Below are 25,977 nucleotides of genomic sequence, written 5' to 3' on the forward strand. Positions count from 1 at the left end.
TCGCTTCAAACACTCGACGGCGCTCGCACGGATCGGATGTGAAAAGCGGTTGGAAAATCGCCCAGCGCCTCGCGTATCGTTTCGTTTTGAGTTGGAAAAACCGCGTTTGAAAATACCCCAACCACAACAACAACAATAACAACAACAGGAATAATCAAAACAATATAATATACTCGATATATATTTATGCAATGTGTGTGCCTGCGATTCGTACACAAGTTTTATGGTGGAAAATATTTGAAATCTGAAATATTTGAAAGAGAAAAATCGCATGTGCTTGTTTTCGATTTCGCATTCACTTCACAACTGAAATCTATCTAAAAATAACGGAAAACAAGGAAAAAGAAAGTGAACAAGTGCACAAAATTATCTCGCTATATATAAAGTGAGCCGCCATCACAAATTTCTTTTTATACCAATTATCGATCAAATACATAAGTAGTGCCGCCAACATACATTTTCCGGATGGATTCTCCAGTTTGGTGACCGACCACAAACAAGGACGCTGGAATTGGAATTAGAATAGTCCAAGGTGTCAATAGTCGAAATACAGGTTTGTTTTGATTAATTAAATTGCCTAATTGTAGTGTCGTGACCCAAATAGATAATTTACCATAAAAAAGTTGAGAACCTTTTGCCGAAAGTGTCGTGTGGCTGGGCACTTTTGGCTTTTCCGGCAGCGGTTCGATTTGTTTACTTAATTCCCAACTCCATTTCCTGTTCCTTTTTCCTTTTCGACACAGGATAATCGGGAAAACCTTAACGAAACAAAAGAACAAAAAAATCACTCATACGCCGCGTTGCCCTACACATTAAGTATTCAACGGCAAAAAGTCAGCAGCCTCCATCGGTTTATGTTCCTTCCTTTCCAAATGGTTTATTTGCGAGCGAATTCTTTGGGGTGCCATAAAGCATTGGTTCGCTGACGAGGGGGTCCTGCGGGAAATTGCCAAATAACAATCAATTCGGGCAGTGTAACAAAAGATAAATGGATTTCCGACTGCAAGCGGCAATGCAAGAGCCTATAAAATAAATAAAATACAATTTAATCAGAAGTCATGGCGAGGCTGGCGGCAAATTCCCTATAATCGAGCTGTAAAAACTCCGTTGGGACGGGAAAAGCCCTTAAATGTTGTTAAAATAAATTTACAGAAGAAAAGCCCCAAGGGAATGTGTAGAGAAAATACAAACAATTTGCGGCTAAGTCACAGCGTAACTGCGAATGCAAATGGAAAACTTGATTGAAATGTTGTTGGCTAGTTAATGTTTTCATAATTACACTGCCATGTAATTAATTTTCATACTTTTCAAACGCTTTAGAACTTCGGTCACAGTAATTACATTTCCCTGGAATTATGTTGCATGTTTGTTTTTCATGCAAATATACTCGTTTGTGCAGCTCATCATATCGTTTTTTTGACAGACATTTTAGTTATAGCCACATAGACTGGACTGGATCAGATAGTATTAAATTGCTGGTCACTCGCAATCAGCGAAAACAAGCGAAACTGAATGGAGCAAACAAAGAGCAGTTATTGCGGGCAATCATTAGTGATACAAATCGCGGCAGCAATTCCCCGGAGATCTGGAACCTAATCAGGACAGTCCATGACCACAATCCGCAATCGGAGGAGGGCGGGCAAAAAAACAAATGTAGCTGCAGTGCGGCATTTTGATTTCAATTCACTGTTTTTTCCAATGTGTGTGTGGCTCGATGCGATTGCTCCTGCTCCCGCTCCTCCTCGAGCTACTGCACCCACTGGCCCCAGGCCAATTAAAGCAAAGTGTCTGGCTCCATTGGCACGCGACTTCCTGGCCACGCCCCGGTGCAAAGGAGCCGCAAGCACACCCGCATACGAATGAAAGTGGATGCACGGACTGCTTTTATGGCAAATCAAATTAACAACTAATTCCATTAGAGTTTGAGCAAGAGAACAGCCACCACTAATTGCAGTAGGTAGGTAGGCGGAGGACGCCCATCTGGTCATAGCCAAATTCGTGCGCTCTTGGCCAAAATGGATTGGCCAGATTGTCCCCTGGGCCACTTGGGGGGTAAAAATATTCCAAATTCAATTAAAAGCACTGCACTGACTACCACAACCATGGAGTTCAGCCACCAGAGAGCCCGGGCACAAAGGTAAGTTCCTGAAAGCGTTTTTGGGCCTGCACCTGGCATCAGGGAGACATCAGTGGCCAAGGACCGTGCCTCTGCGGCTCTGGGACTGAATCCGGTTTTCGACCAGGTCGCGGCATTGTCCACCGCCTCCTGGCCATCCCGCTTATCCGGCTTTTTAGCCCAACACCCCCAAGCACTTGGCCCCCAAAAATGTCGTCGCCCCTGTCATTGCTCTTTGGACTTTTTACGCCCAGAAAGCTATGAACATGACAGCTTCGTGTTCCTATTGCTGCACTGGCGAGAAAAGGGTTGCCGTAAGTGGAAAATATAATCATTTATTTAACCGCCTACATGGCAAGAAATATTCCAGTAACAAGTGAGAGAAAAAAGGGGGTTAGCCCTGAATTTTCAATCTTACCTTATGTAGAAATGATACTAATTAATGGCGTCTTTTCAAGCAAGATTATCAAGTTTCTTTTTTTAAATATCTCTCTAGGGCTAACCCTTTTTTTTGCCGTGCACAACTCCTGTTTTACTTCAGTAGAAAAACGTGACTGGGCCCAGAGTGCCAGTGACAATTGGGCAGCAAATTGGAGTAGGAGCCAAGTGGCTGCGATGTCAGTGAAGTGGGGCACATTTCCGCTGAATAACTCCTCCTCCTCAGCCAGACACAACTAACAAAAATATTTATGCACACACTTAAAATGCAGCGACCAAGAGCTACCAACCCAAAACCCAAACCCAAACCAAAACCAAGCCAAACAAACAAACAGCAGTTCAAATGCGAAATAAATTCCTGACTGGCTTAGCTTTTTATTCATTTTCCTATGTACTTCCCAGGCGGCAGCCACTTCCTCCATTCCACCCAGCTTACTTTGATGGACATGGAGAACACTTCCAGCAAGGTCTGCCCTTCTCCCCTTTTTCCCCCTTTCCTCGGCGAACATAATTGCAACTGTCTGGGTCAGCAGTGTCCATGGCATAAAGAGTTGGAAAATCAGATAGATGCTAAAAGAAGAAGGAGGCGCCATTGATTCCAGTCAAATAGTTTCGAATGGAATCACTGGAGTAGAAGAAAAATTCTGTGTCAGGCAAGAGGTTGGTTAATTTGGTCATGATCTGCGAAATTAGGAGAGATTAGCTAAATTACAAAACCTTTTTTGTTACAACACACGGATTTTTATAGCCAAATATTTCTGGCTTTTCCCGTTCAATTATTCACTTGCAAAGGCATTTTTCAGTTGGCTAACAAAAGAAATTCCTCAAATGGTCGTAATAAAATCGAACAAAGACCATGTGAAATCTAATGCTAACCAATTGGGGCGCCTCGGGGACAAAAAAAAGGAACATCGTAAACTTCCTCGTTTTATTTCCGGTGCCCAAATTGCCGCTCAACAGATGCCAAAGGACATTTCCCGATAGTTAATTATGACCCACACTTCAAAGTGCCGCATTTATCCTGTCGCAAACTAAATGAAGTGAATTTTTGTGTAAACATCTGCGCCGGCGGCCAGACTCTTGGCTTGGATTTGAATCTAAATTGAGAATAACAAGCCATGGCAAGACCCCCAATGAATGCCACTTGAAGTAAACAGCGGGCGGCAGCCAAAGGTGGAATAAACGGAATGAACACGTTCTGGCACAGTCAAGTATTTACACACACCAGATACACAACACACACACCCACACCCACATGTGTCATAATCACCGTGAAAGACGTCGAGTTTAAACCAAACGACAGGGATTCCAGGAGCGGTGGCGGTGGAAATCTGGCGAAGAAGACGGCACATTAGGCGGCATAATCTGCCCTTGAGCTCCATTTTGCCCAACGATTTGGAAAATCTTTGTAGCAAAGTAAATTCCCGAGCAGATTTCGCTCATTCCCGCCAGCAATCCCTACTCCTCCTCATCGATTTATCGAACATTAAGCACGAAATCAAAGAGAACACTTTCGTGAAATAAACATAAACTAATGCCGAGCTGTTTGGAAAATCTTTGGTCAACTGAAAAGAAATAAAAGTCGACTGGCTGACGGAATTTCATCATGATTTCGAAATATTTCACTTGTTTTTTGCTCATTTTTAAATCATAAAAATTCTTCGCACGCTTAGTCCCCGCTGTCACATCCAAATGCTGGATAATTTATTTAATCATTCAAATTTGTTTTCATCCGAGGCGGAGAGCAGAAAGAGCAAATGAAATAGCTCGCTGCTAATAACATGCTGTCCCATTAGAGCTAAAACGACCAACGGCAACGTGGCGTATGCGCAATAAAAACTTTTTGTTTTTATTTAGCTCATTTGCGTTTGACAAGCTGCCAGCGAAAATGATAATAATGAGCTCTATATGCTCAAGCTTGGCCCAAGATCTCAGCCAGAAAGTGATCCTGGTGCACTGGCTTTGGATTAATGTCGCCAATCAGCGGCCAGAAATAATAGGATGAACCCTACTCCTGACCCCACCGCCGACCTTTGGGACAAGCAGCCAGCGCCCTGTGACCCATAGAAATTAATTTTGCAGCAACAGGTGCTGGCCATGAGCATAAACAAATACCCCTGTTGCGAGATGGGGCTCAAAGGAAACATTAAACAAACGCTGCGAACATCCACTGACAACGACACGAGCTGCCCTGCCACACGGATAACAACATGGACACCGACTCGAACAAGGACGTGGATGTGGATGTGGACGTGGACATGTTGAAGGAAGCCGCTGGCACGCCAAACAAACTCGCACACAAAGGAGACGTGGCTCAAGGTCATTGCTGGACAAGATGAAATCGAGCGTTTCCTGGGGAGAAAAATGTACGCATTAGTTGGCTAATAGGGAACTGCATTCTATACAAACTTTAATGTGCTTTAAAGGGGAATATTTCAGATTAACAATCTATGTATCTCATGATTCACCACAAATAATCACATTAGCTGCACATCTATGTAGTTTGTGGATTTATAAAAGATACTATGCATTTGGACATTTTAAATCAATTCGTTCTCGACCGCAATCAGCTTTCATTTAAATCAAATTAGTTTGCAGTTTCAGCTAAATGCTTTTGATGGTTTCACCTTTGTTTTATTCAAATGGCTTACCAACTTCGAACCACCTACTTCCCAGGCTAAAAAACAGAACCTCCCATTCAGGCCATATGCGCCTTATCTGTTGACACTTTATCGGGGATTTTATTTTTTTTGTTTTGTTTTTTGTAGGGTTTATATTGGTAGGCCGAAGCAACCATTTTTTGGGCTTATTCCGATGATAGCCCAGGTTGCCTGGAACCGAGCACAGCTGTCATCATTTGGGTGGCCTGATTAGCCGGGCGCAGAAAATACTGAAGCGAAAATATTCATGTTAATAACTAGCAAACGGGCCAACCGATAAGAGTAGGAGCGAAATTTTGGCCACATCATATCGGGCCATAAAGGCAAATGACCACCAACCGCACCACTAATATGGCCCGAAAATGTTGGCCTCAGTCTGTGAGCATAAAAATGAAAATTAATAGCGAAATCCCTGGCGAAGCTTTAAAGGCGAATCCTGGCATGGTGACACCATACTCCTACTCTTCCTACGGCCAATTAAAAGGACTCACACGCACACACACACGCAATGCTCTTGTTAGCCAGAAATGCCAGCGGCATCAATTGAATGCAAACAAGGCTAGCAGCCAGCCTTCTAGTTTCAATTTGCTGACAAAGGACTCGCCGAAGACGAAGATGAGGAGGAGTACGACGACTTCATTGCCATGTGGCCTGGAGTTTCATGCACGACTGGATAGGTCAGCAGCTGAAATCATCATCGGCGTACCCATTTCGCTTTCCCTTTTCGTGTGTCCTGGTAATGCATCGCTGGATTCTCGGTTTAGGTGGCAAATCAAGCGTAAAGTCGCACAGAAACTGTTCGCAACCCTTTAAAGCTGCTTAAGTTAAAATGGTAGGGTGGTTTTGGCCGCTTTCTAGCTGCTTTTGGCCAAGGTATACATAAAAAACGCTTTAATGTGATGTAAAATGCGCTTTCGCTTACACATTACATACACTTTTAGTTTCTTGGGAATTCCAATGAAGGTACATTCACATTTGGGCATTTTTAAGGCCATCATTTTTTGCTACCTTTTTCTCTCAGTGCCGCTGACTCTTTATCTCAAGCTGTTCTCGCATATGCTTTTAAAGTTTTTGTATTTATTCTGCTCCCTTTTTCCCCCCAGTCCTTTTTTGCATTATTTACTTGCCAGGGACTTGGCCCGAATCTTTTCCTCTTCTAAGCGCGAAAAAAGGGTGGCTCGCTTTTAATTATTTATGTTTTAATCATTCGCACAAGTTGATTACCGAGCAGCAGGACCTTAAAGTCCTCGAATGAGCGCGGCCAAAACTGCAAGTTCATCAAGTTCGCTACAATGTGCGAAAAGTGTCCTGGATGCACTTAAGTGCAAGTGCGGATGAAAAGATAGCGAAAGCGTAATTCGATTTGTGGAATGGAGGAGAATGGAGGAGGACAGCCGGGCCAAATGGAATAGGATGCCCCGGGTCGAGTGGCTAATGATGCATGTCTAAGGAGCGAACAGGATGCCTAAATGGATTACAAATATGTTTTGATTGGCCCGCCGGCTGCCTCCGCAACCTCATCCACATCCGCATCCCCAGCCGCCACTCTAAAGCCCATCTCATCGGTCGGTGGAAAATTCAATTTGAGTTTCCCTGCCTTTGGGCTAGTTGAGAAATGGATTTAATTTCGCCTCGGGAAATCTGCCCTTGCAAATGGCAATTAGTGTCTATTAGAATTCGCAGTCTGCAGTTTACGTTTCTCATTTAAGTTTGGCGAACTCTTTAAAGAGCATTTTCCACACCGTGCCACTCGAAACATTCCACATTTTCCGGCAATTTATTTACATTTCAATTGTGAAATGCCTTTTTTTATAGTAAACCATACGAAAGAGTTCGACATGTGGATGATGTGATGCAAGGGTTAGCAACTGTAGCCAATATGAAGAGTTTTTTTTTGGACCATGGCGATTACGTGATAAACGAACAAGATCAAGTGAAGCCAAACAACGATTTGTTATGAAATCAATGGAAAGAAATCTTGGGAAAATTCTGGTAATCATACATCAAGAGGTTTAGCAATAAATGTATTCTATTTAAAATGGAAAGTAAGCTATGGCTTAGAAACAAATATTTGGCATAAGAAAAGGCTCTATAAAGTAAGATTTAAATGATATGGTACAAAGTAATTGTTTTGAAAGGTGGGAAGGAGGCTGCTGACACACAGGTTAAACTATGATAAGTGAAATGAAAACTTTGACATAACTCGGTATCAATCAACCAATCAGAATGGATAACCCCAATCGCTTGCATAACCAACGCACATAACAGTCATCTAAGCCTTTATATAATTCCGATGGAAACCACAATTCTCAAAGGCTTTGGCCCCTTCGTATAAATTTCAAATTTGTTTGTAGCAATTTGTCGTTTTTGGGGTGTCCACTGAAAATGCGAATGGGCTTTGGCCAACCACCGAAGCTGACCCAGTTTTCAAGAGACGCGTGAGGCACGTTTAAAAATAAATCGAATGGGGAACGGGGGAATGGGGCAGATTGCGGGGGGATTGGAAAAACAAACAGAAGAATTTTATGTTTAATGGCTGCGGGGCGAAATGAAAAATCACACAGCAAATTATGTTGCATGTTGTTACACATAGCATCTTGTAGAACGCAAATGAAATTCGGTTTCGTAGCTCACTTTTGCTTTTCGAAAATATATACACAGTATTTCTTTGGGTTATTTCTGTGCAACTTGGTCACGTCACGACATCACGAAGCAAATATTCGAGAAAAAGTGTAATTTTATGATTTAAAATGAAAAATCATTTAAATGTTTTGTGCATTCGTTTCATTTGCTTGTCACGGTTTATTTGCAGAGTGCACCACAAACAAACTAAAGTCACACACCATCCCAAACTCAGATTATGAATTATGCAACCAAGCATCCACAGCAGCAAAATAGAGCAACTAGAGCCACAGCACGAACTGCTTAATGCACACAAGTAGCAAACCCTAGCAACTTGACCGAACTCGTTACGGAAAATTGCCGGCGAAGACCACAGACCACCGGACACACCGGACACACCGGACACCAACGGAAATTTCCCAGGAGTTGGCCCAAACGAGACCGAGACTCAACTCACCATGGTGGACGACATCTCGCCGATGCATCATCGGATGCAGAAGAAGACGCGCAGCGCCTCCATTTGTGCCACCGGCGCCAGCATCGAGACGGTCATCCATGGAATGCCCGGCGCCTCCGGCAGTGCCACGCCCGAGGGCGGTACTCCCGGCTACCGGCGACGCCGCCCGGCAACGCGCTCCCAGAGCGCCCGCATCACCTCCGGCGCCAGATCGGTGAGTACGCGGCGTATACGTAATGCGCTTGGAACGCATCCAAGCGGTACAGATTTAGCATTAGCATTTGCATCTGCCCGTCACGCTGGCAAAAGTTGCTTATTTAATTTTAGCTTTCGATAAATGCACGTTTTTTACTATAAATACATCGTCTTTTAGCCCACTTGGTAGTCACGCACATGCAGATTGCCATTTCAACCATATTATAATGTGTTTTTTAATTTCCAAAGGACCATTGGCGCAAATATAACTGATTGAGTTTATGTAATGGTACTTAGAGCACATGTGTTCCATTAATAATAATGAAACACTGAATTGAATTTTTATAAATGAATTTATTACATTTGTTTGTTAGCTTTGCAGATTACAGATTATAATGTTCAATCACGAATCACATTGTTAATTTTAAAGCCAACTTGAAAGAACTTCAGTGGATTCGCGTGACAACAAATTTTGAAGTGTCTCACTTGATTGAAGTGAAAACTTTTGCTCACTTTTAATTGATGTACTTTGAGTATCGAGTGTGCTCAGCTGAAAGTATCTTTGAAGTTTACATGGTAAGCAACTCCCATTTGCGTGCCACAAATATTCAAGGAGCTGTGTTAACTGGGCATAACTACATTTCCGCAGACATTTCCGAGAAACGGAGAATCACCTGCATTTGGCCCAATTAATTGATGGTCGCATTGGTTGTTGTTGTCGTGTCTACATTCGGGGGAAATGCTGAGGGCGCACATCAGCTGATCCGTTAGGGTGCGTTCATGTCGCTGGTTGGATACGGATACGGCTTCTTCCCCGACAGAAGCCTCCCGACTGAGGCTCCTGGTCGTCCTCGGGCTGCCAGTGGACATTTTCCGCTCCACCGAGCAGCTTTCCCGCTTCGCAGTCTGTGCCTCGTTCTGGGTCATTCTCTCGAACCGCCTGGCACACCGCTTCTTCTTGGCGTGGCTGAGATATGCGTCGGACTGATCCTTGATCTTCTGATGGTGCTCGTACGGCGGACAATTCGGTGGCGGCCGCATGCACTTGCAGAAGCTTATGTTGTGCAAAAAGTACTCGGCGAAGTCCTCGTTGGGCTCCAACAGCTTCATGTAGCACTCCATGCGGTTCAGATCCAAGGGATCCAACAGACGCGCCGCGCAATCCAGCTGAAGGTGTGCACTGTAGAAGTATGCGAACAGCTCCTCCACCAGGTCGATGAAGAACTGGATGGGCTTGTGGAAGGCATCGCCCAGGATGAAGGGGCTCTCCTCGTGCCTATTCAACTTGGCACATTCGCGCCGAAAGACCAGCACATACGGACGCAGGCTTTGGATGGCCCAACACTGGTTCTTGTTGGAACTGGCTATCACCTGGTAGTGGATGTAGAACTTGTTGATGATCGCATCGTCCGATTCGATCTCATAGATCTGCGGACACGTGCAGCCCGTGTCCAGCTGCATGGTGATCTTGTAGCGCTGGATCAGCTGGTGCAGCGTTTCTGCCGCGATCCTCTGGAGCTCCAGCTCCTTCTTATAGCTGTCGAAGTAACTCCGATACTTCTCCTCGATCGCCAGCAGAATTTTGATCACCGTCTTCTCTACAGCATCGGAACTTTTCAGATTACCGATCGCAAAATTGGCCATGCTGGCGGTCACCGTGGCTCTGGACATGAAGCTCTGGCTCACCATCATTTGGTACAGCCGATCACGCATTTCCATTTTCGGTTGTGTGTGTTTTAAGTGTATTCCCCTGCAAAACAAGGAAAACTTCTGACGAATGACATTTAAGTCGACGATGAAGGATAACCCTAGCCCAGATGAAGCCTAACAAACTGGAATAAACCAATAAAGCATGGGGAACTCAGTAGACAATTTATAAAAATCTATACACCTCATATAAAATAAACGTAACTGTATACAAAATATAAAAGCTTATGATACATCCATATTGAGAATTTGTGGGTTCCTCGACCATCTGATTACTGAATCCTTAACAGTTAGCTCGTGTCGGTCGTCGGGAAAAGGAATATGGTAATTTTCCTTAGTAATACTTATTATAGACCTCTCACTGCGACGTTGGTGTTTAGAGATGGATCTCTTCAGTTCCCTTTCGTTGTCCAGCTCTGTTTCCATACCGGTGCTTATGCCAGACATCTTGCTGGGACGTTGGAGTCTAACTATGGACTTCTTTCGATCCAGTAAATTGTTCTCGGGCTCGGCCATTTTCTCGCACCGCCTGGCACACCGCTTCTTCTTGGCCTGATTAACAAAGGTGGCGTTAAAGTCCTCTTTCACCTGCGGATACTCGTGGGCAGGACACCGGCGCGGCATCCGCAAGCACTTGCAGAAGCTCATGTTGTACTTGAAGTAATGCGCGAAGTCCTCATTGGGTTCCAATAGCTTCTGGTAGTACTTGATGCTGTTTAGGTCCAGGGGATCCAACATGTAGGCAGCGCAGTCAAACTGCACGTGACCACTGTAGAAGTAGGCGAAGAGCTCCTCCACCAAGTCGATGAAGAACTTGATTGGCTTGTGGAAGGCGTCACCCATGATGAAGGGACTATCCTCGCTCAGATCCAACTTGGCGCACTCTCGACGAAAGAGGAGTATATAGGGGCGCATGTTGTGGATGACCCAACCCTGGTTATTGTTGGAACAGGCTATCACCTGGTAGTAGATGTAGTATTTGTTGATGATCGCATCATCCGATTCGATCTCATAGATCTGCGGACACGTGCAGCTCGTGTCCACCTTCGTGTTGATCCTGTAGCGCTGGCTCAGCTGGTTCAAGGTCAGTGCCGCCATCCTCTGCAGTTCCAGCTCCTTTTTGAGGTCCTCAAAGTAACTGCAGAACATCTCCTCGATGGCCACCAGGATCTTGGTCACCGAGCTCTCCAAGCCTTCGGTGCAATCCAGATTCAGGATCGCAAACTCGGCATCACTCTCGGTGACCGTGACGTGCGACATGACGCTCTGTTGGGGTTTCAACTGCTGGAGCCGAGCGGTCGTTTCCATTATTAACTAGTGTATAGTATATACCTCCTTCTAATAACGACGAACCCGAATCGACAATCTGAACTGAACCTTGAATGAAAAAGAAAGGCCTATTTGAGGAAGATGGATTAATTTGAATTTTTCATCACCGCAACTGAAATAATACAGAAAAACTGAAGTCGCTGACGTTTCCAATTTAATTGATTCCGTCACCCAGCCGTCCGAGGAGCCTTGAATTCGGAACACTTGCAGTGCGGCGTGTGAATTGAGTTATATCGTGGGGAAATTCAATTTCATCGGACTGATGGTTGTCTCGCACAAAAGACTCTCGCCACGTGGCGGCATACGCTGCGTATGAGTTGTCCTGGCTGGGTTGGAGCGGGGTGGTTAGCTTCCAGTTCGCAGCTTCTGGTGCTGAATATCCCTCGCTGGCGAATCCCCCTTTTCTGCTTCTGCTCGCGACATTATTAGTAAGCAAACGAGGCAACAAAAAGCAGCCATACAACCATGCATCGTGCTAAAAATGTCGTTCTCATCGCCTGAGATGCGCCTCGAGCTGGTAATTTATATAGAAAAAGTTTCCAAGACACACACACATGGTTTCCCGCTTTTCGGGGGCGGCATGTTCTCGCTGGGCGTGGCCGTAATGAGTTCCCAGCTAAGCAAGTGAGAAGTAAGTGCTTGGCGCTATCGACTATTGAATACCTGGTCTTCAAAAATCGTTGCCTACATTTCGGCGTATGATTGCACATATACACATCTCCTTTTTAGAGAAGATAGATTGCAAATTTGGTTAAAAATCTATATGCTTAAACTAGTAGGTACTACACAAATCTTACTGATTTGCCAAACGAGATAGTAAAGGGTATTAAAGTCAAGGAAGGAGTGCTGAAACGACTTTTGTTATAAGGAATCGGGGAGTAAGGATGCAATCGGCAAGCAGCAAGGAAGTAAACTTGGAGTCCTCACTGCCTTGATGTCCCAATGTCGATAAGTCGCTAGCACTTTTCATCTGCAGACGCAAAAGTTTAATGAGAAGATGCCACAACGGCAGCGAACTCGATGAAACCGCATTGTAAAGCTATTTTCGTTTTGCACGGCATTCTGTGGGCCAAAGTCAGATATATTCCATGCAAATACCAGACAAAAGCCAACAAATAGCCAAAACAGACAAATAAGACAGCCACGAATGGGAAAATATTATGCGACTTTCGACACAAAAGTTCATCGGGGGCGAGGAAATTGCAGTCTTGTGTGCAATCAAAACTTTAAGCAGTGGCAGAATAAATTTGCAAGAAAAATATAGGATGTATGTACATTTTATAAAACTAAATAAATGAAAAATAGTGATATACCTCACAAGATATCACTAAATTTAAAGACACCAACCTTTCAGATAGGAATAACTGATGTGTTATATTAATTTTAAAGTCAAATAGGGAAATGTGAAATTAATTTCGAATTTTAATTTAATCCCCCGTCGCCCGACGATTTCGAACCCCGTAAAACGGAGCGCATTAAGAAAATAAATTATCTGCGCTGCCCCGGAGAACTAATTGGGGATTAAGCGGGTACAAATTGAAGACACCGCCGCAGGACATGCCGCGGAGCACCGCATGGTCAATGAACTGGGAAGCCAGGAAGCAATTAATTTCTGAAGCGAGAAACATCGACCATCTGACCAGCTGACCAGACGACCGCTGCATCCGCACAGATTAGATGTGGGTGTCCGTCCGTCCGTATGGTTGTAATATTTGATTAAGCCGGCAAAGTAGACCATGCAAACATTTGGCCAAGAAAGAAGAGCAATTACTGGTCACGAGAGCCCATGAAATGCCAGGATAAATGCGCACATACGTATACAGTCCGGTTCGTAGTTATATGTCTAAACTCGTATATGTGTGTGTGCGCCATAAAAAGCGCAAAAGAGCGGCCACTAAATAAACAAGAAACGTTTACACTGACAGCTGGCCTAATGGCCGCCCCACCCCCCTGGCCACACTTCCTGCGGATTTGGCGGCTTTGCCGGTCCCTCCAACTGACCAGAAACTCAACGTGGCCCAAATCCCTGGCCACTTGACAGCCGACGCCACGTAGCAAGCGCTTCCGGCGTGCCGTTTTCCAGCGATGAGGAAACCTTGTGCGGGAACAGTGGCGGAATCAGCGTGGCTTTCAGGGGATTAAGAATCCTGATCAGCAGCAAATTCAGGCCAAAAACCTTTACGGTCATAACTCAATCAAACATATAGCAGATTTTTTTAAAGCAAACTGGTTTTATTTAAAGATGTTAAATGTAGATCCAACTGAACTTCACTTCACGTGAAAACTTAATTTTAAACATATTTAGTAATTTAATTAAGAGATCGCATCAAAGGATTAAAACAATAAATTGAGTACCTATAGGCATGTATAAAACACTTCTCACAAAGCCAAACCCATTAATTAGAATCAAGGACATAAGCGGCACAACTTAATAACTTCGAAATGCCAACTAATTGGTCCCCAACACCCAAATCATATTGTTCGCCCTCGCCCCTGCTTTTTTTTGCTTTTTTGGGCCAAGGAAAACGGAAGTGGCTAACAAAGTTGGACGTTTTGCATGCGGCTATGGCCATAGCTATAAATATATATCGCCCTCACACTGGACCAAAGAAACTGAACAAGAAGCTTACATTGCCGGAACAGGTGGTGAAATTAGTTTTCGCCCCGTCGTCAGCAGGCAGGCAGGCAGGCTTCCAATGGAGCACCGCAGAGCTGAGGCGGCTTGACAGGCACTTGGACGTGGCATGAAGGATTTGGAACAGGCACACGTCCTCCTGCTCCAACCTACCCGCCAATGCCTGAGCAGGAAACTTTTGCGGCGGGCGAAACAAGCATTGGCGCTGATTGCATTTGGAGTGGCCAAGGCGTTTAACCTTGACATTTAGGGGGATATCCCCTCTCTAGTTCTCGTCAAAGAGGATCGCGGAGGAGCCCTTCCAGCGAGAACCAGGGCCAGGACAAGCCGATAAATTATGCCATTGACGGTGGCCAAGTGAGATGGTGGACGTCGTTTTCACCAAAGGACAAACAAATGCAATTTGATTTGTTTGAGAAATGCAATTTAATTTCTCAGTCAATCGCAAGGGCAGTCCATAAATCACAGCGATTGCCTTGGGCCGCCTTTGATAGATAGCTATACATAGTTGCCTGCTCTAACGACACTCCTCCTCCTTCCCACTTCCAGGTCCGACAGAAGACCAAGGCGCAGCAGCAGCAGCAGCAACAGCAGCACACGCTCCAGGAGACCCGGAGCTACTGCACCAGTGAGCCCCGGCTGAGCGAGACGGAGACGCCTCCGCAGCGCCGCAAACTATCGCAGCGGAGGCCACAGACGCACGGTGAGTAAATTACGCCCGGAGATGAGCAGCTACAATTGCGGTGAATTAAATAGTTATCAAGTGGATGCCGAAGAAAGTAAATGCAGTTGATGCTAAGCTGGCAAAGTATAATATTGAAGTTCATAGGATTACCTGCGAACTTTGTAGATAAGCAGATTAGTTGGTTCACTGAAAAGTAGTAGTATTTTCAAACTAAACTCAGAAATATTTAAAAAGTTTGATAGTAGCACTTTTCCGTCCTCTTAAATTAAATTGTCGTCTTGAAAGCAAGGAACAAATCACTTGGAAGTGCTGTCTGTTTTCTACTTAGGATATTCAAGCTACCATTATCGCTTAAAACTAAGCATTTGGTTGTTAGCTTGAATTTAAAACTAAAATGTATCACTCTATTTGCTCAAGCTTTTAAACCACTTCCATTAGTAGCAGCACAGCTCACTAGAATTTCGACCGCACTTGTACATAAGTTAGTTAAAGTTGCGGCTTTTAATGGCCGGATGGAGCCATCAAAGCGGCGAAACAACGGCAACAAATTAGCCAAGTGCTGAGTCTGATCTTTTATGCGGCATAAACTAAGCTCTCAGCCAAATTGCTCGCAGCACGAGAGCGGCGGCGATGTAAAGTTGACCATTAAGTCCTGGGGTGCCAAAAGGAGCATGGGACATCCTGCATGAGTGCAGGACTTTAAGGCGAGGTGTTGAAGCTGAAACAGCATATGCTTGTTTCATCCGTCACTTTGTTAAGTACCTTCCACTAATGTTGATTCAATTAACGTGGGCGTTCCATGATGAACTTAACCATTGACCCAGTTTACCCGGGCAGCGAGTGAGCTACGTGTGTTGCACTTCTCACTGTCAACTCGACATGGGGAAACGGAAACCATTAAAGCTGTCCAAATGTCAGCCAGCTGGAGCAGGGAAAACTGAATCAATAATGCAGCACGTTTAACCGAAGGGTTTCTCGCATATTTATCTACGCTCGGGTTTTTGCGTGCCAATGTTTATTCATATATTCCAATTGTTGTTATACCGGTTACTCGTAAAAGGGGTATGCTAGACTCGGTGAGAAGTATGTACCAGGTAGAAGGCAGTTTTTCCGACCATGTAAACTATATATATATTCTTGATCAGGATCAATAACCGAGTGCATATGGCCCAATCAATTTTTCACTTTATTATATACCAAACAGGTATTTTATAGTCGAGGAAATCGACTTGTTTTTTTTACTCTTGACAGAAATCATCACAAATGTGCTAAAAAAAATAGCATAGATATAAGAGAGATTAAACTTTGAATAATATGTTTTAATAAACTCGATTAAAAATGCATTTATCATGTATTTATATATGTGAGTTATCAGCTTGGCTGTCAGTTTAAAGCATCTGGAAATTAGGTGGCAGGTGAGCCTAATGGTTGAACCTAATCCCTAATCCAATCCACATTAATCTCTTTCAGCACACAGAAAATCGAACGCCTTCCTGGACGTGCCCACCATGAACATGCATCACCTGCGCGTCAACGACGACGACGAGGATGTGGACAGATTGCGCACTTTCAGCGCCTCCAAGGGAGGTGAGTTGGTTCGAGTGGCGCAACAAAGACCACTGAGGAGCATTTATTAATTTCGAAATTGAAAGTCAACAAAGCCCGAGGGCCAGATGACTAGGATTAAACATCTTAACAATGCGGCCATAGGTTTTGGGGGGCAGCAGGGAGCTGGGATCCTGGGACCTGGGATCACGCACATCATCTTGGGGACACACGATACACTAGACGGCATAAAATTATAGTTTCGTTCCGGGGCACGCAGCGCAGCAATCCTTATTGAAATCTTAAAAGGCTGTTACCCGAAGATGTTAAGGAGATATCAGTGGCACTAAATGCCACTCCGCATAGAATATGAATCCCAGCCCAAAAAACACAGACATGCATATGTACACACACACTCACATAGTCCTGCGAACTTTTGCCATTACATATGTGTGCGTTTTTTTCCTCCCTTTATATTCTACATTTGTGTCACGTTATTGTTACACATACGCACTGTGTGCCATCGCAACCCACTTACAGTGCGACTCGGAACTGTAAGGCACTTGGTTGAAAGTTTGAAGATGCTATCTCGTTGAGAAAGTTTGCAATAATTTCAAGTGTCTTAAATTCAATTAAGATCGATTAGCAAGCTGAACTGCTTGGCTCACGTGAATTGGGGATTACTAGCGCATTAAAGTGTCTGTTAGTGCAGTGAATCTATGCAATAACTGATTGATTAAGCCCGAAGAAACAAGTCAGGCTTTGACTAACAATTGCTCCTTTTGCAAGAGTGATTTCAAAATCCTTTTGCTTCTCTGTGGTTCCATAGATAGGTGATGAGCATTCTAGTTGCTATCTTAACCCACTCCCGCAAAAAAAGTACGTGTTTAAGCTGAATACGGAATACGGAGAACGGAGAACGGAGTGCGGAGTACGGAGTACGGAGTACGGAACACTTGAGCAGACATGACAGGAAGCAGACGACAAGCCTGCGTACTAACAGCACACGAGGTGTCATAACTTAGTCATGAAGGAGGAGCCGGAACCATTTGACAGACGCAGAATAAGTAGATATATGGGATGGGGATAGTTGCGAATAGATGTGCATAAAAAACACAAGTTTTAAAGTTATTCCAGATGGCAGGTTTGTCAGCTAAACTCCTGTAATCCCGTTTTACCCATTTTATTCTGACATTCAACTACGTTTTCAGAAGTATTTTTTGTATAAACAAGTTTCCTTTGCATATCCTTTTTTTTAAAAAACTCATGCGACATCAAAGGGTATTAAAAGTTCACCCCCAGTCGCTTGTTAAATTCTTCTTACTGCGGCTGAGCAGCGTCCCCAAATGCAGTGCATATTAAAATTCAATGAAGTGTCTGTGTTTGCTCAACTAAATTGCTTTCAAATACAAGTGGAAAGCCTTGTAGTGGGTTGTTTGGGGGCAAGAGGTGTCAGCTTTGCTTTGCGGTTACTTCTTGCCAGGAATCATGTGGGTTCATTTAATTAATTTTAATTCGCTCAAGATGTTTGCCAGATCGTGTGGGTATACTCATCCCGACAAAAGGGAACTGTGGCCATCCATCAACTATGCACGTTTACGGTCGGCACGAGTGGGAAATTTAAAATGAGCCGCCGGAAAACTGACAGGCCGACATTCGAATCGAATATGTTTGGAGTGGGTGGATGGCTGGGATGGAATGGCTGGCTGGTTTGGGTGGTGTGTGATTAATTGAAATGCCCAGTGCCGAGTGTCAGTCATCGATGGCAGCCACTAAAGAGGCCTGAATGAATTTTCCATACAAATACATCTCCGCACAAGAGCCGACAATTGTCCTGTGGGCCAGGATCCAACTGTAATTGAATGAAGTGGAGCGAGTGGTGATATTTGCATTGCTGCCTGATTTTTTCCAGCAATTGGCAATTGGCAATTTTGGCCAATTGCGAAACATTCGATTGTTGTGTACTGTAGTGGGTGTATTTTCGCATAAACAAAAAACGCCGCTGACCTTGAAGTCGGTTAATCATATCTCAAAAGTGGCAGCATATGCGAAATCTCGTGCCACACTCGCCCCACTGTAAATCAATCAGCAAATAAAATGTTCGATTTATTTTCTCAAACAGTTATGCCCCCCGAGCAAACAAACAGATGAGTATGCTCCGTGGAAAATGAAAAGTGCTGAACCAACATCAAAGACAAGTGAAACGAAAACGTTTGTTTGAGGAATGGCCAGCGGAAAATCGGGAAAAGCGTCTGCAATTACTCCAGAGATTAGTCAGTTTCAATTATAGCCAATGGCTAAGAATAAATATGAACATTGCACACACATGTAGCTATATGATGTGAGAAATTTCACGAAACTAAATCGCAATTTTAATGGCCGCCCGTTTGCACCTATTCCAAATGAATTGTTTCCCACACGCGCAGCCGCCTCGCAATCCCCGATGGCCCAGAAAAAAAGAGAGAAATTGGTAATATGGCCACCCAAAATGGTTTTATGGCTTTCCAATGATGACGGCCCATGCCTGTGCACCAAAAAAAATAAAATAAAAGAGGGGGAACCCTGCCCCCCATGTGTGCTCGAATATAAATGTTTAGAACGCCTTTTGGCAATTAAATCAATTTGCACAATTAATGACCGCAGATGAGGAGCCAGCAAATGCCAACGAATACTGAAAAATCTGCGATGTACATCCACACACAGACGCGTAGATTTCGCTAAATGCAATAAGGATGGCAATAAATCTATTTATGACATTTCAAACGTACACAGCATTCAGAACAAATCGTACAGTGTCGGACATGTATATATGCATTCGATTACAGACACATCCATCGGCCTGAGGGATTACAAATGACAATGGCCGCGACTTGAGCTCAAAGGCTCTTGACTCGGCATCTTCGTTGGGTAATACCTTCTTCGGTCGGTCATTATCCCAATGTGGGGCAGCTGGGGCTGGAATGGAAGGGTAACATCCGAACAGATGTGTACATTCAATACATGTATCTGAATAATTTGGTTTCGCATATCTTTCTTTGTTTACTATCAATAAATTGAAAACATAATCCATGTGACTAGTCAAAAAATCTACTTAAATTCATAGGCACATTGTGCGATTTCCGGAACAAGGCAATGGGTTAAAATAACCATTACGCCTTGTCCCACATCATTTTCGATGTCTTTTTAATTGTTTTATTTTTGTTTAAGAGCACATTAAATGCTGCCATTAATATTCAGTGTATATGCAAATTATATTGTAAATATTTGGCATTTATATGGTGCAAAAATGCAGGAAACATCGCTTAAATTTTTGACCGCAAAATGAGTTTTTCTAACTGCTGGCAGGAAAACCCAGGCAGACAGGTCAGCGGGAGGGGGCGGGGCAAGAGAAGGGGAGGTGGACTGTTTTGGCACAGATGAAACACAAAAGGCAGATTAGCTATTGTTGATGTTGCCCTTGCGGCAGGAAGCTGTAATTTCTGCCGCGGCTACGTGGCGTATGCGCAACGAGTCGCGAAGTCAGCGCACGTTGCACATACGCCGCGTATGACAGGTAGACTAACAAAAGTTTCCCTCGTGCACTGGGAATGCGAAATAGGTGACGCGTTTTTCTCCCTTTTTTTTGTTAGCAGACTCACCGAGTTTTTGACAACTCTCCACTGTTTTCCGTTCGCTACAGGTATCATCAATCGAGGTGACTCCTTCCGTCGCCGGCGCTCGAGGAGCAACAGCCTGGCTCCATCCAGTCCCATGCACACACGCAACGGCGTGGGCGGACTGGGGGGCGTGGCCGGGGGCGGAAGCAGCCTGGGACTGGGTTGTGGCTACAATGGCGGCAGCAGCAGCAACGGATTCGGAAATGCCAATGCCCAGGAGAATCACCAGCCGGTGGAATTCTATCGCGTCGAAATGCTGGGTTCCGCGGGCGTGGGCAAACAGGCTCTGCTTTCGCAGTTCCGCACCTCGGACTGCATCAATGCCTACGATGGACCTGGTTAGTGGGAATGATGCGTTTGCCATATTTCAACTGAAACATTAAACCTTTTGCAGAATGCGACGATGCCGAGCAGAACGTCTCAATCATCTTGAATGGCACCGAATCGGAACTGAAGTTCCTCACTGGAAATCCAGAAAGCAAGGTAAATCATTTGTCAAGTTCCCTCAGCTTTCCTATTTGTGTTTGTAATTGCCGTTGAATATTTCACCATTAACTGGCCAGACAAATGAGCTTGTGTCCTGGCAGCCTGACTGCCTGGCTAGCAGGATATGCCCTGGGGAACAGGGGGTGATTTGCCAACTGTGCGGGCATGTATTGCACAAAGTGAATTAATTACAGATGCAAAATGAGTTGCTGAAATGCGAGACCTGCCTCCCGCCCACAATAACAAAGGGCAAGTGCTGGGAAACTCGAGAAAAACTATGAAAACTTTTGCAGAAAGCTGCGAAATGCGGTTAATTATGGTGAAATGCACGGAATGATGGAGGCTGCCTTGAAATTTAAGGAATTCATTTAAAATCCTGCCAGACGGGCGCCGCCGCCTGCAACCAAAGCAATTTGCAAACGTTGGCACAACAAAATGTGGGTAAATGGGGAAAAAGGGAGCGCCCAGGGGGGAGAAAGTCAAATATAAGTACAGCGATTTGAGCCACTGTGCAATCGAAATGCCAAATTGCTGGACGATTGCCAAATGGCCAACGGGCCGTTTGCCGCCGCCGCCTTTGAGGGTGGCAAACAATACAAATGAACACGATAATGATAATTGTAATCGCCGATGGACGATTCCGTTGATGGTGATGACGACTCGGCCGCTCGACGAGGACAAACAAAAGGAAATGGCAACAATTTATCCATTCGGCAGTGCGACACTAGAATCAGCGAATTAAAGCCAAGGCGCTGTGGAAAAGCAAATAATAAATTGCTTAAGGTCTGACCTTAAGTCTTCCCCAATTCCGAGCACCTTGACGCCCGGCGCCAAGTGCCAAATTTACAAATGGCGGATGAGGATGTGCCACGGAATCGGAAGCCAGCACCCTGGGCTGGAAGTTGAACCTGCCGACGTCACCGCAGACAAAGTGTATTTGGCCAAAGGTTGGACAGCTGAAATTCCTTGGGAAAGCGAAGGAAGGACTTACATTTTAGGGCAATTAATTTTGCCAAGAAGTTCCGAGTTTCCCATGCAAGCGAATATATAACTTTGAATCGTGATATATCTTTACCAATTGAGTTTAAGAAATCGTTGAGCAAGATGTCTAATAATTTGCAATAAAAAGTAACAAGATCTTTGCAATTCAAGTTCTAAGCCACATATTATTAATTCAAGAGACCATTTTCAGTGATTAAAATATAATTCAAATGCATTTGGAAATAAAAGTGTATTCAACCTTGTCCCTGTATCGCAACACCGCGAAAAGCTAATGAATAAACGCATTCGCACCTTTAAGTGAAGGGAAACTCGAAGGACCTGGGCGATAGAGCCGTCTGGTAATGTATGGGCCAGATAAATGAACATCATTAAAAGTCGGGGCGAGTCGGAAAGTTTCTTCCTTCGCTCGCCACGTTATTGCGATGCCAAGTGGCCATAATTTTAATTTTTACGAGCATAAAATGCAAAAGTACCGGCTAACAAAAGGAAGCCGGCAAGGCGCTGGGTGCGGAAAATGTGGGCTACGTTGGCTTGGGTTGTATGGATGCTCGACTTTTCGCACAACGCCTGCACTTGACGGTGCGCAGTTAAGAACTTTTAATTTCGCCTCCACTGGGTTGCAATAAAACAGGGCATTAAATACTTTCGGCAGTCACGAAAGCCTGATGCCCGGAATGTTGTAAACTTGTTGAGTTCCGTGTTTCAATTGGCCCGTTTGCTTTTGCTGTTCTGTGTGCCTTCCAGGACGAACTGGAGCAGGCGGATGCCTTTCTGGTGGTCTACTCCTGCATTGACAAGGAGTCATTCACGCGGGCCAAGCAGATACTATCGCGGCTGCAGGACATGGACCTGCTGCGCCATCGACCCACCATCCTGGTGGCCAACAAAATTGATTTGGCCCGCTCACGCGCCGTGTCCGCCCAGGGTGAGTATTGCAATTAGCCACTACCGACAAGTCGTTGCATTCATTTGCATCGTCAATTAAGTGGCGTGACCTGACCGAATCCGTATCCTCCACCATTCCACCATTCTGCTCCGTAGATGGCAAATGCGTGGCCTGCACGTTCGGAGCCAAGTTTATCGAGGTCTCCGTGGGCATCAATCACAACTGTGACGAGCTACTGGCCGGCACGCTCACCCAGATTCGACTCAAGAAGGACCAGGTGAAGTTGCAGGTATGTCCAAGATCCCAGAGAAACCCCCAACAAAAAAAAAGAAGAGAACACCCATAGGTCTAGCTCTAGCTCTCTATAGCTCTAGTTTGCTGGTTAGCTAGTTGTACTCCCATCTATCTCTGTTTTTGGTGTCTTGTAATCAATGTACATCGATCGCTTTCGCAGCTAAATCCGAAAAAATCAAAAGATAAAGATAAAAACAAATTTAAAGAAAACACAAACATAGAGACTGTAGAAACTGATAACTGTCTGACTGATCTTAAAGCCGACGACGGGGTAAGTAAAACTAAATGTACCCCCGACTAAAAATCCATTTAAAACCACCTGCTATCCGGACCGAATCTAATCGATGTTTAGTGTGTTCTTCAAGCCCCAACCCGTAATCGAAACAAGCATGATTCTATAGATAAAAGTTATATACCCATTATATACCCATTGTAAATCTTATGAAACCTCAAATTACTTTTGGGGACTTCCAAAAGTATCTTATAGATACTTTTTCTGTGAAATCCAATAATATCCGAGCCATAACTCCCTGTTTATGCGTTGTTGATTGTATTCGTATTATATAAGCGCCCTGAACTTTCGCCAAAAGAACTTCTGCCTGTTTGCCAACAAGAAGAAAATGTGTCAAGTGTCCCAGAGTAGAGAAACTATTCCAAGCACACTGCCAAAAGTGTTTTGTTTGTTTGTTGTTTATTATCCTGTGCCCACTCCCAGAATCCGCACAAAGGACATGAAAAATGCAAACTTCAATTGGCGCCCCAAAAATGGAATAACCACCACACTGCAGGGCCATAAAAATGCAGTTGAATTGAGAGCCAAATGTAAATAAAGCCCGTAAGATCCCCCGCCCACCCAAGTGAAGCATTTGTTCCTTTTTTTTGGCGAATACATGGAGTTGAGTAAATGTGATTTATCTAATATTTTGGCCCGTTTCAGGGACCGAGGGACGCCAATTCGCCGGCGCACTGGTACAAAAGCCGCAGCGTGATGCTGGCCAGCATGAAGGCCCGCCAGATGCTCACCTGGATCCTGGGCAAGGAGGACTCCAAGTTCAAGCACTGCGAGAATCTGCAGGTGCTCTAAAAGGGCAAATCGATCCAATCTATAGGTCTATATATACATATATATATGTACTTAGCGGCTAAGTGTGTTGATATGTGAATATGTGTATAGCCGGCGGGAGCGGGCCGAAAGCTTTATCTTTAAGTGCTCCAGATGGGCTCATCTAATATGTAAACAGGTTTCGAGATTTCGAAGCTCTCCAATTCGCCTGCAAACAGCCATTTGCAGCCAGCTATTTGTAGTGTTTAACGTAAGCCTGATAATCAAAAATTAAATCAAATTTAATGTAAAACATAGGGACGTACATATGTGTGTGCAACGCTTGCAGCGACTATGCGTATGAGCAACTTAATGGAACCAAGCGAAAGGAGCAAAACCAAATATTCTAACTAAGCCTAACTAAGCTAAACTAAACTAAACCAAACAGAACAGAGAACAACACTACTTATGTACTTAACTAGCAACTTTAGTAACTTTTCTAAGCCATGAGCAAGGGGTGTGGGGGGTTTGAATATTTTTCATAAGCTGGCTAGCGGCTTAGTTGTTTACAAGCAGAGTAAAGGTGTGCAAAATGTTCCCAGCAAACAAGATAGTTTTATATACTATATATGTAACCGAAGAGTAACGATTTTCATATAAGATTTATATAGGGTATGTGTTAAAGTCGGATTGCAGCACTTTGTTATTTTCGTTTTCAGCAGCTTAGGGAAGTCTTACAGGGATTTAGCTAGCTGCGTAGACAGATTTAAAGAAAATAAATTCATAAAAAAAAGAAATAGCCCTCGATGAGTGTCCATCGTATATATATATATTTATATTGTAGCGCTAGCAGTCAATATTCTTTGTGTCTTCCTTAGTAAAATATGTATGTGTGTGTCGGTGTGTTTATATTAGGAATCCTTCCAAGAAATAGTGCAATGCAAGGAATTCGCGTGTCCTCCACAAAAGCCTTCAAGTAAATGTGCTCAAAGTGGAAACATGAAAAGTAACTACAATAATATACTTAACTCTATTGGGAACTACATAGATCGGTGTGTACATATGCATAATCACGTGTGTATATTTGCAAGGCGCATAGGCTCAACCAAATGAAACAATAAAATATTTAAATGTTTAACAATATAAATTAGCTCTATATTACTTCTTAACAGGCTAGGTTTGTATAAAAGATATCAATGGCATATGACTTAATTTCAATAGATGAGGCGATAATCTTAAGACTAAAGCGTTTAGTTAGCCAAACTGCTGCTGCGGATTCTTCACCTTCACCACCTGAGATCGGTAACGGAATAGTGGCCGGAAAACATTGATCTCGGCCAGCTCCATGTCATCGGCCGCCTCCTCATAGGCCAGCTCCTCCAGAGCTCTTCGTAATCTGCTCAGTGTGCGCTCGTATCTGTATAGATTTCTAAGAGTTTCACTGCTTGAAGAGATCTCCGGAGCCCCTTCACTGGCATCACTTAGTTGTTGAATCTGTTCCGCTGATGTGAAGCGATCTTGGGGATAACCGAGCACGAGCTCAATAACCGCAAAACAGGCAATAAATTGGAAGATAATCTATTATATGGATAGATAAATTAGTAAACAAATACTTTAAAAAGTTGATAACTTAACATACCTTGTTGCAACGCATTTTGATGGTAAGTTTATTAGATTTTAAGTAGTGATATGAAATCGACTTGTTCTTTGCTGAGCTGCTGGTTGTTAAGTGTGGTTCAACTTGGCTAATTCCCACATTTTATAGAATTGGCAATGTTTTTTTGCCCGCCGTTATTAGCACCTGCAATTGTTCTTGTTTCCCGTCTTGATTTTCGCACTGGAGGCGCAGGAAATTAGCGTATAAGTGTGGAAAAATCCAGAGCATTTTCCGCTCTCAGTTGAGTCTGATTGAAAAGCCAGATCATGTGCACGCGGTCTTCTGTATTTTCCCCTGCTAGTAGTCTGTTGTCAACAAGCGGAAATTAAACAATGAGTAATTTGTATTTGTTCATTCGGTCGCGTGTCAAAAGAAATAATTAGCCAGTGATCTCAGGAAATGCGATTCCGAGATCAAGTGTCAACCTCTAATTTCTAAAGTAAACCTATAGCCAAATCTATGGCTGTAGGTGGATCATAATCTTTACCTAAACGTGTGGCTTACAAATGCAAAGATTCAAAACAAATATTCATACAAAAACAAGCAGAAAGGAACTATTCAAATA

General features: G+C 44.0%; 4 protein-coding genes across 5 annotated transcripts; 1 reads left to right on the top strand and 3 right to left on the bottom strand.

Annotated features, from left to right (window-relative positions):
• On the top strand, window positions 1-24,898 carry LOC6615341 (GTP-binding protein RAD). 2 transcript variants are annotated; one of them, XM_032714334.1, is made up of 10 exons: window positions 1-553; window positions 8,027-8,507; window positions 14,709-14,862; window positions 16,315-16,431; window positions 20,069-20,383; window positions 20,440-20,528; window positions 22,278-22,458; window positions 22,575-22,708; window positions 22,874-22,984; window positions 23,651-24,898. In XM_032714334.1, exons 2-10 carry the CDS (start codon window positions 8,295-8,297, stop codon window positions 23,795-23,797), a joined length of 1,461 nt encoding a protein of 486 aa, XP_032570225.1. In that variant the 5' UTR covers window positions 1-553; window positions 8,027-8,294; the 3' UTR covers window positions 23,798-24,898. The 2 variants fall into 2 exon arrangements, with proteins under 2 accessions (XP_032570225.1, XP_032570224.1); XM_032714333.1 differs by lacking the exon at window positions 22,874-22,984.
• LOC6615338 lies at window positions 8,823-10,299 on the bottom strand. The gene has a single exon (XM_002039700.2). It carries the CDS (start codon window positions 10,205-10,207, stop codon window positions 9,110-9,112), a length of 1,098 nt encoding a protein of 365 aa, XP_002039736.1. The 5' UTR covers window positions 10,208-10,299; the 3' UTR covers window positions 8,823-9,109.
• On the bottom strand, window positions 10,342-11,550 carry LOC6615339. The gene has a single exon (XM_002039701.2). It carries the CDS (start codon window positions 11,501-11,503, stop codon window positions 10,421-10,423), a length of 1,083 nt encoding a protein of 360 aa, XP_002039737.1. The 5' UTR covers window positions 11,504-11,550; the 3' UTR covers window positions 10,342-10,420.
• Window positions 24,881-25,669, bottom strand: LOC6615342. Its single transcript, XM_002039704.2, has 2 exons — window positions 25,395-25,669; window positions 24,881-25,333 (listed from the first exon to the last, which is right to left on the bottom strand). The coding sequence occupies exons 1-2, from the start codon at window positions 25,407-25,409 to the stop codon at window positions 25,010-25,012; spliced, it is 339 nt and encodes a 112-aa protein (XP_002039740.1). The 5' UTR covers window positions 25,410-25,669; the 3' UTR covers window positions 24,881-25,009.
• Window positions 25,670-25,977: the final 308 nt, after the last annotated feature.

The sequence above is a fragment of the Drosophila sechellia genome, chromosome 2R (assembly GCF_004382195.2).
Source record: "Drosophila sechellia strain sech25 chromosome 2R, ASM438219v1, whole genome shotgun sequence".
NCBI lineage: Eukaryota > Metazoa > Arthropoda > Insecta > Diptera > Drosophilidae > Drosophila > Drosophila sechellia.

What these genes read in the sequence shown, in the direction of transcription:
- LOC6615341 (XM_032714334.1), top strand. Translation starts at nt 8,295, where the DNA reads ATGGTGGACGACATCTCGCCGATGCATCATCGGATGCAGAAGAAGACG. An exon ending in CAATGCCTACGATGGACCTG is followed by an intron (nt 20,384 to 20,439) that starts GTTAGTGGGAAT and finishes AACCTTTTGCAG; the next exon opens with AATGCGACGATGCCGAGCAG. An exon ending in ACGCGCCGTGTCCGCCCAGG is followed by an intron (nt 22,459 to 22,574) that starts GTGAGTATTGCA and finishes TCTGCTCCGTAG; the next exon opens with ATGGCAAATGCGTGGCCTGC.
- LOC6615338 (XM_002039700.2), bottom strand. Translation starts at nt 10,207, where the DNA reads ATGGAAATGCGTGATCGGCTGTACCAAATGATGGTGAGCCAGAGCTTC.
- LOC6615339 (XM_002039701.2), bottom strand. Translation starts at nt 11,503, where the DNA reads ATGGAAACGACCGCTCGGCTCCAGCAGTTGAAACCCCAACAGAGCGTC.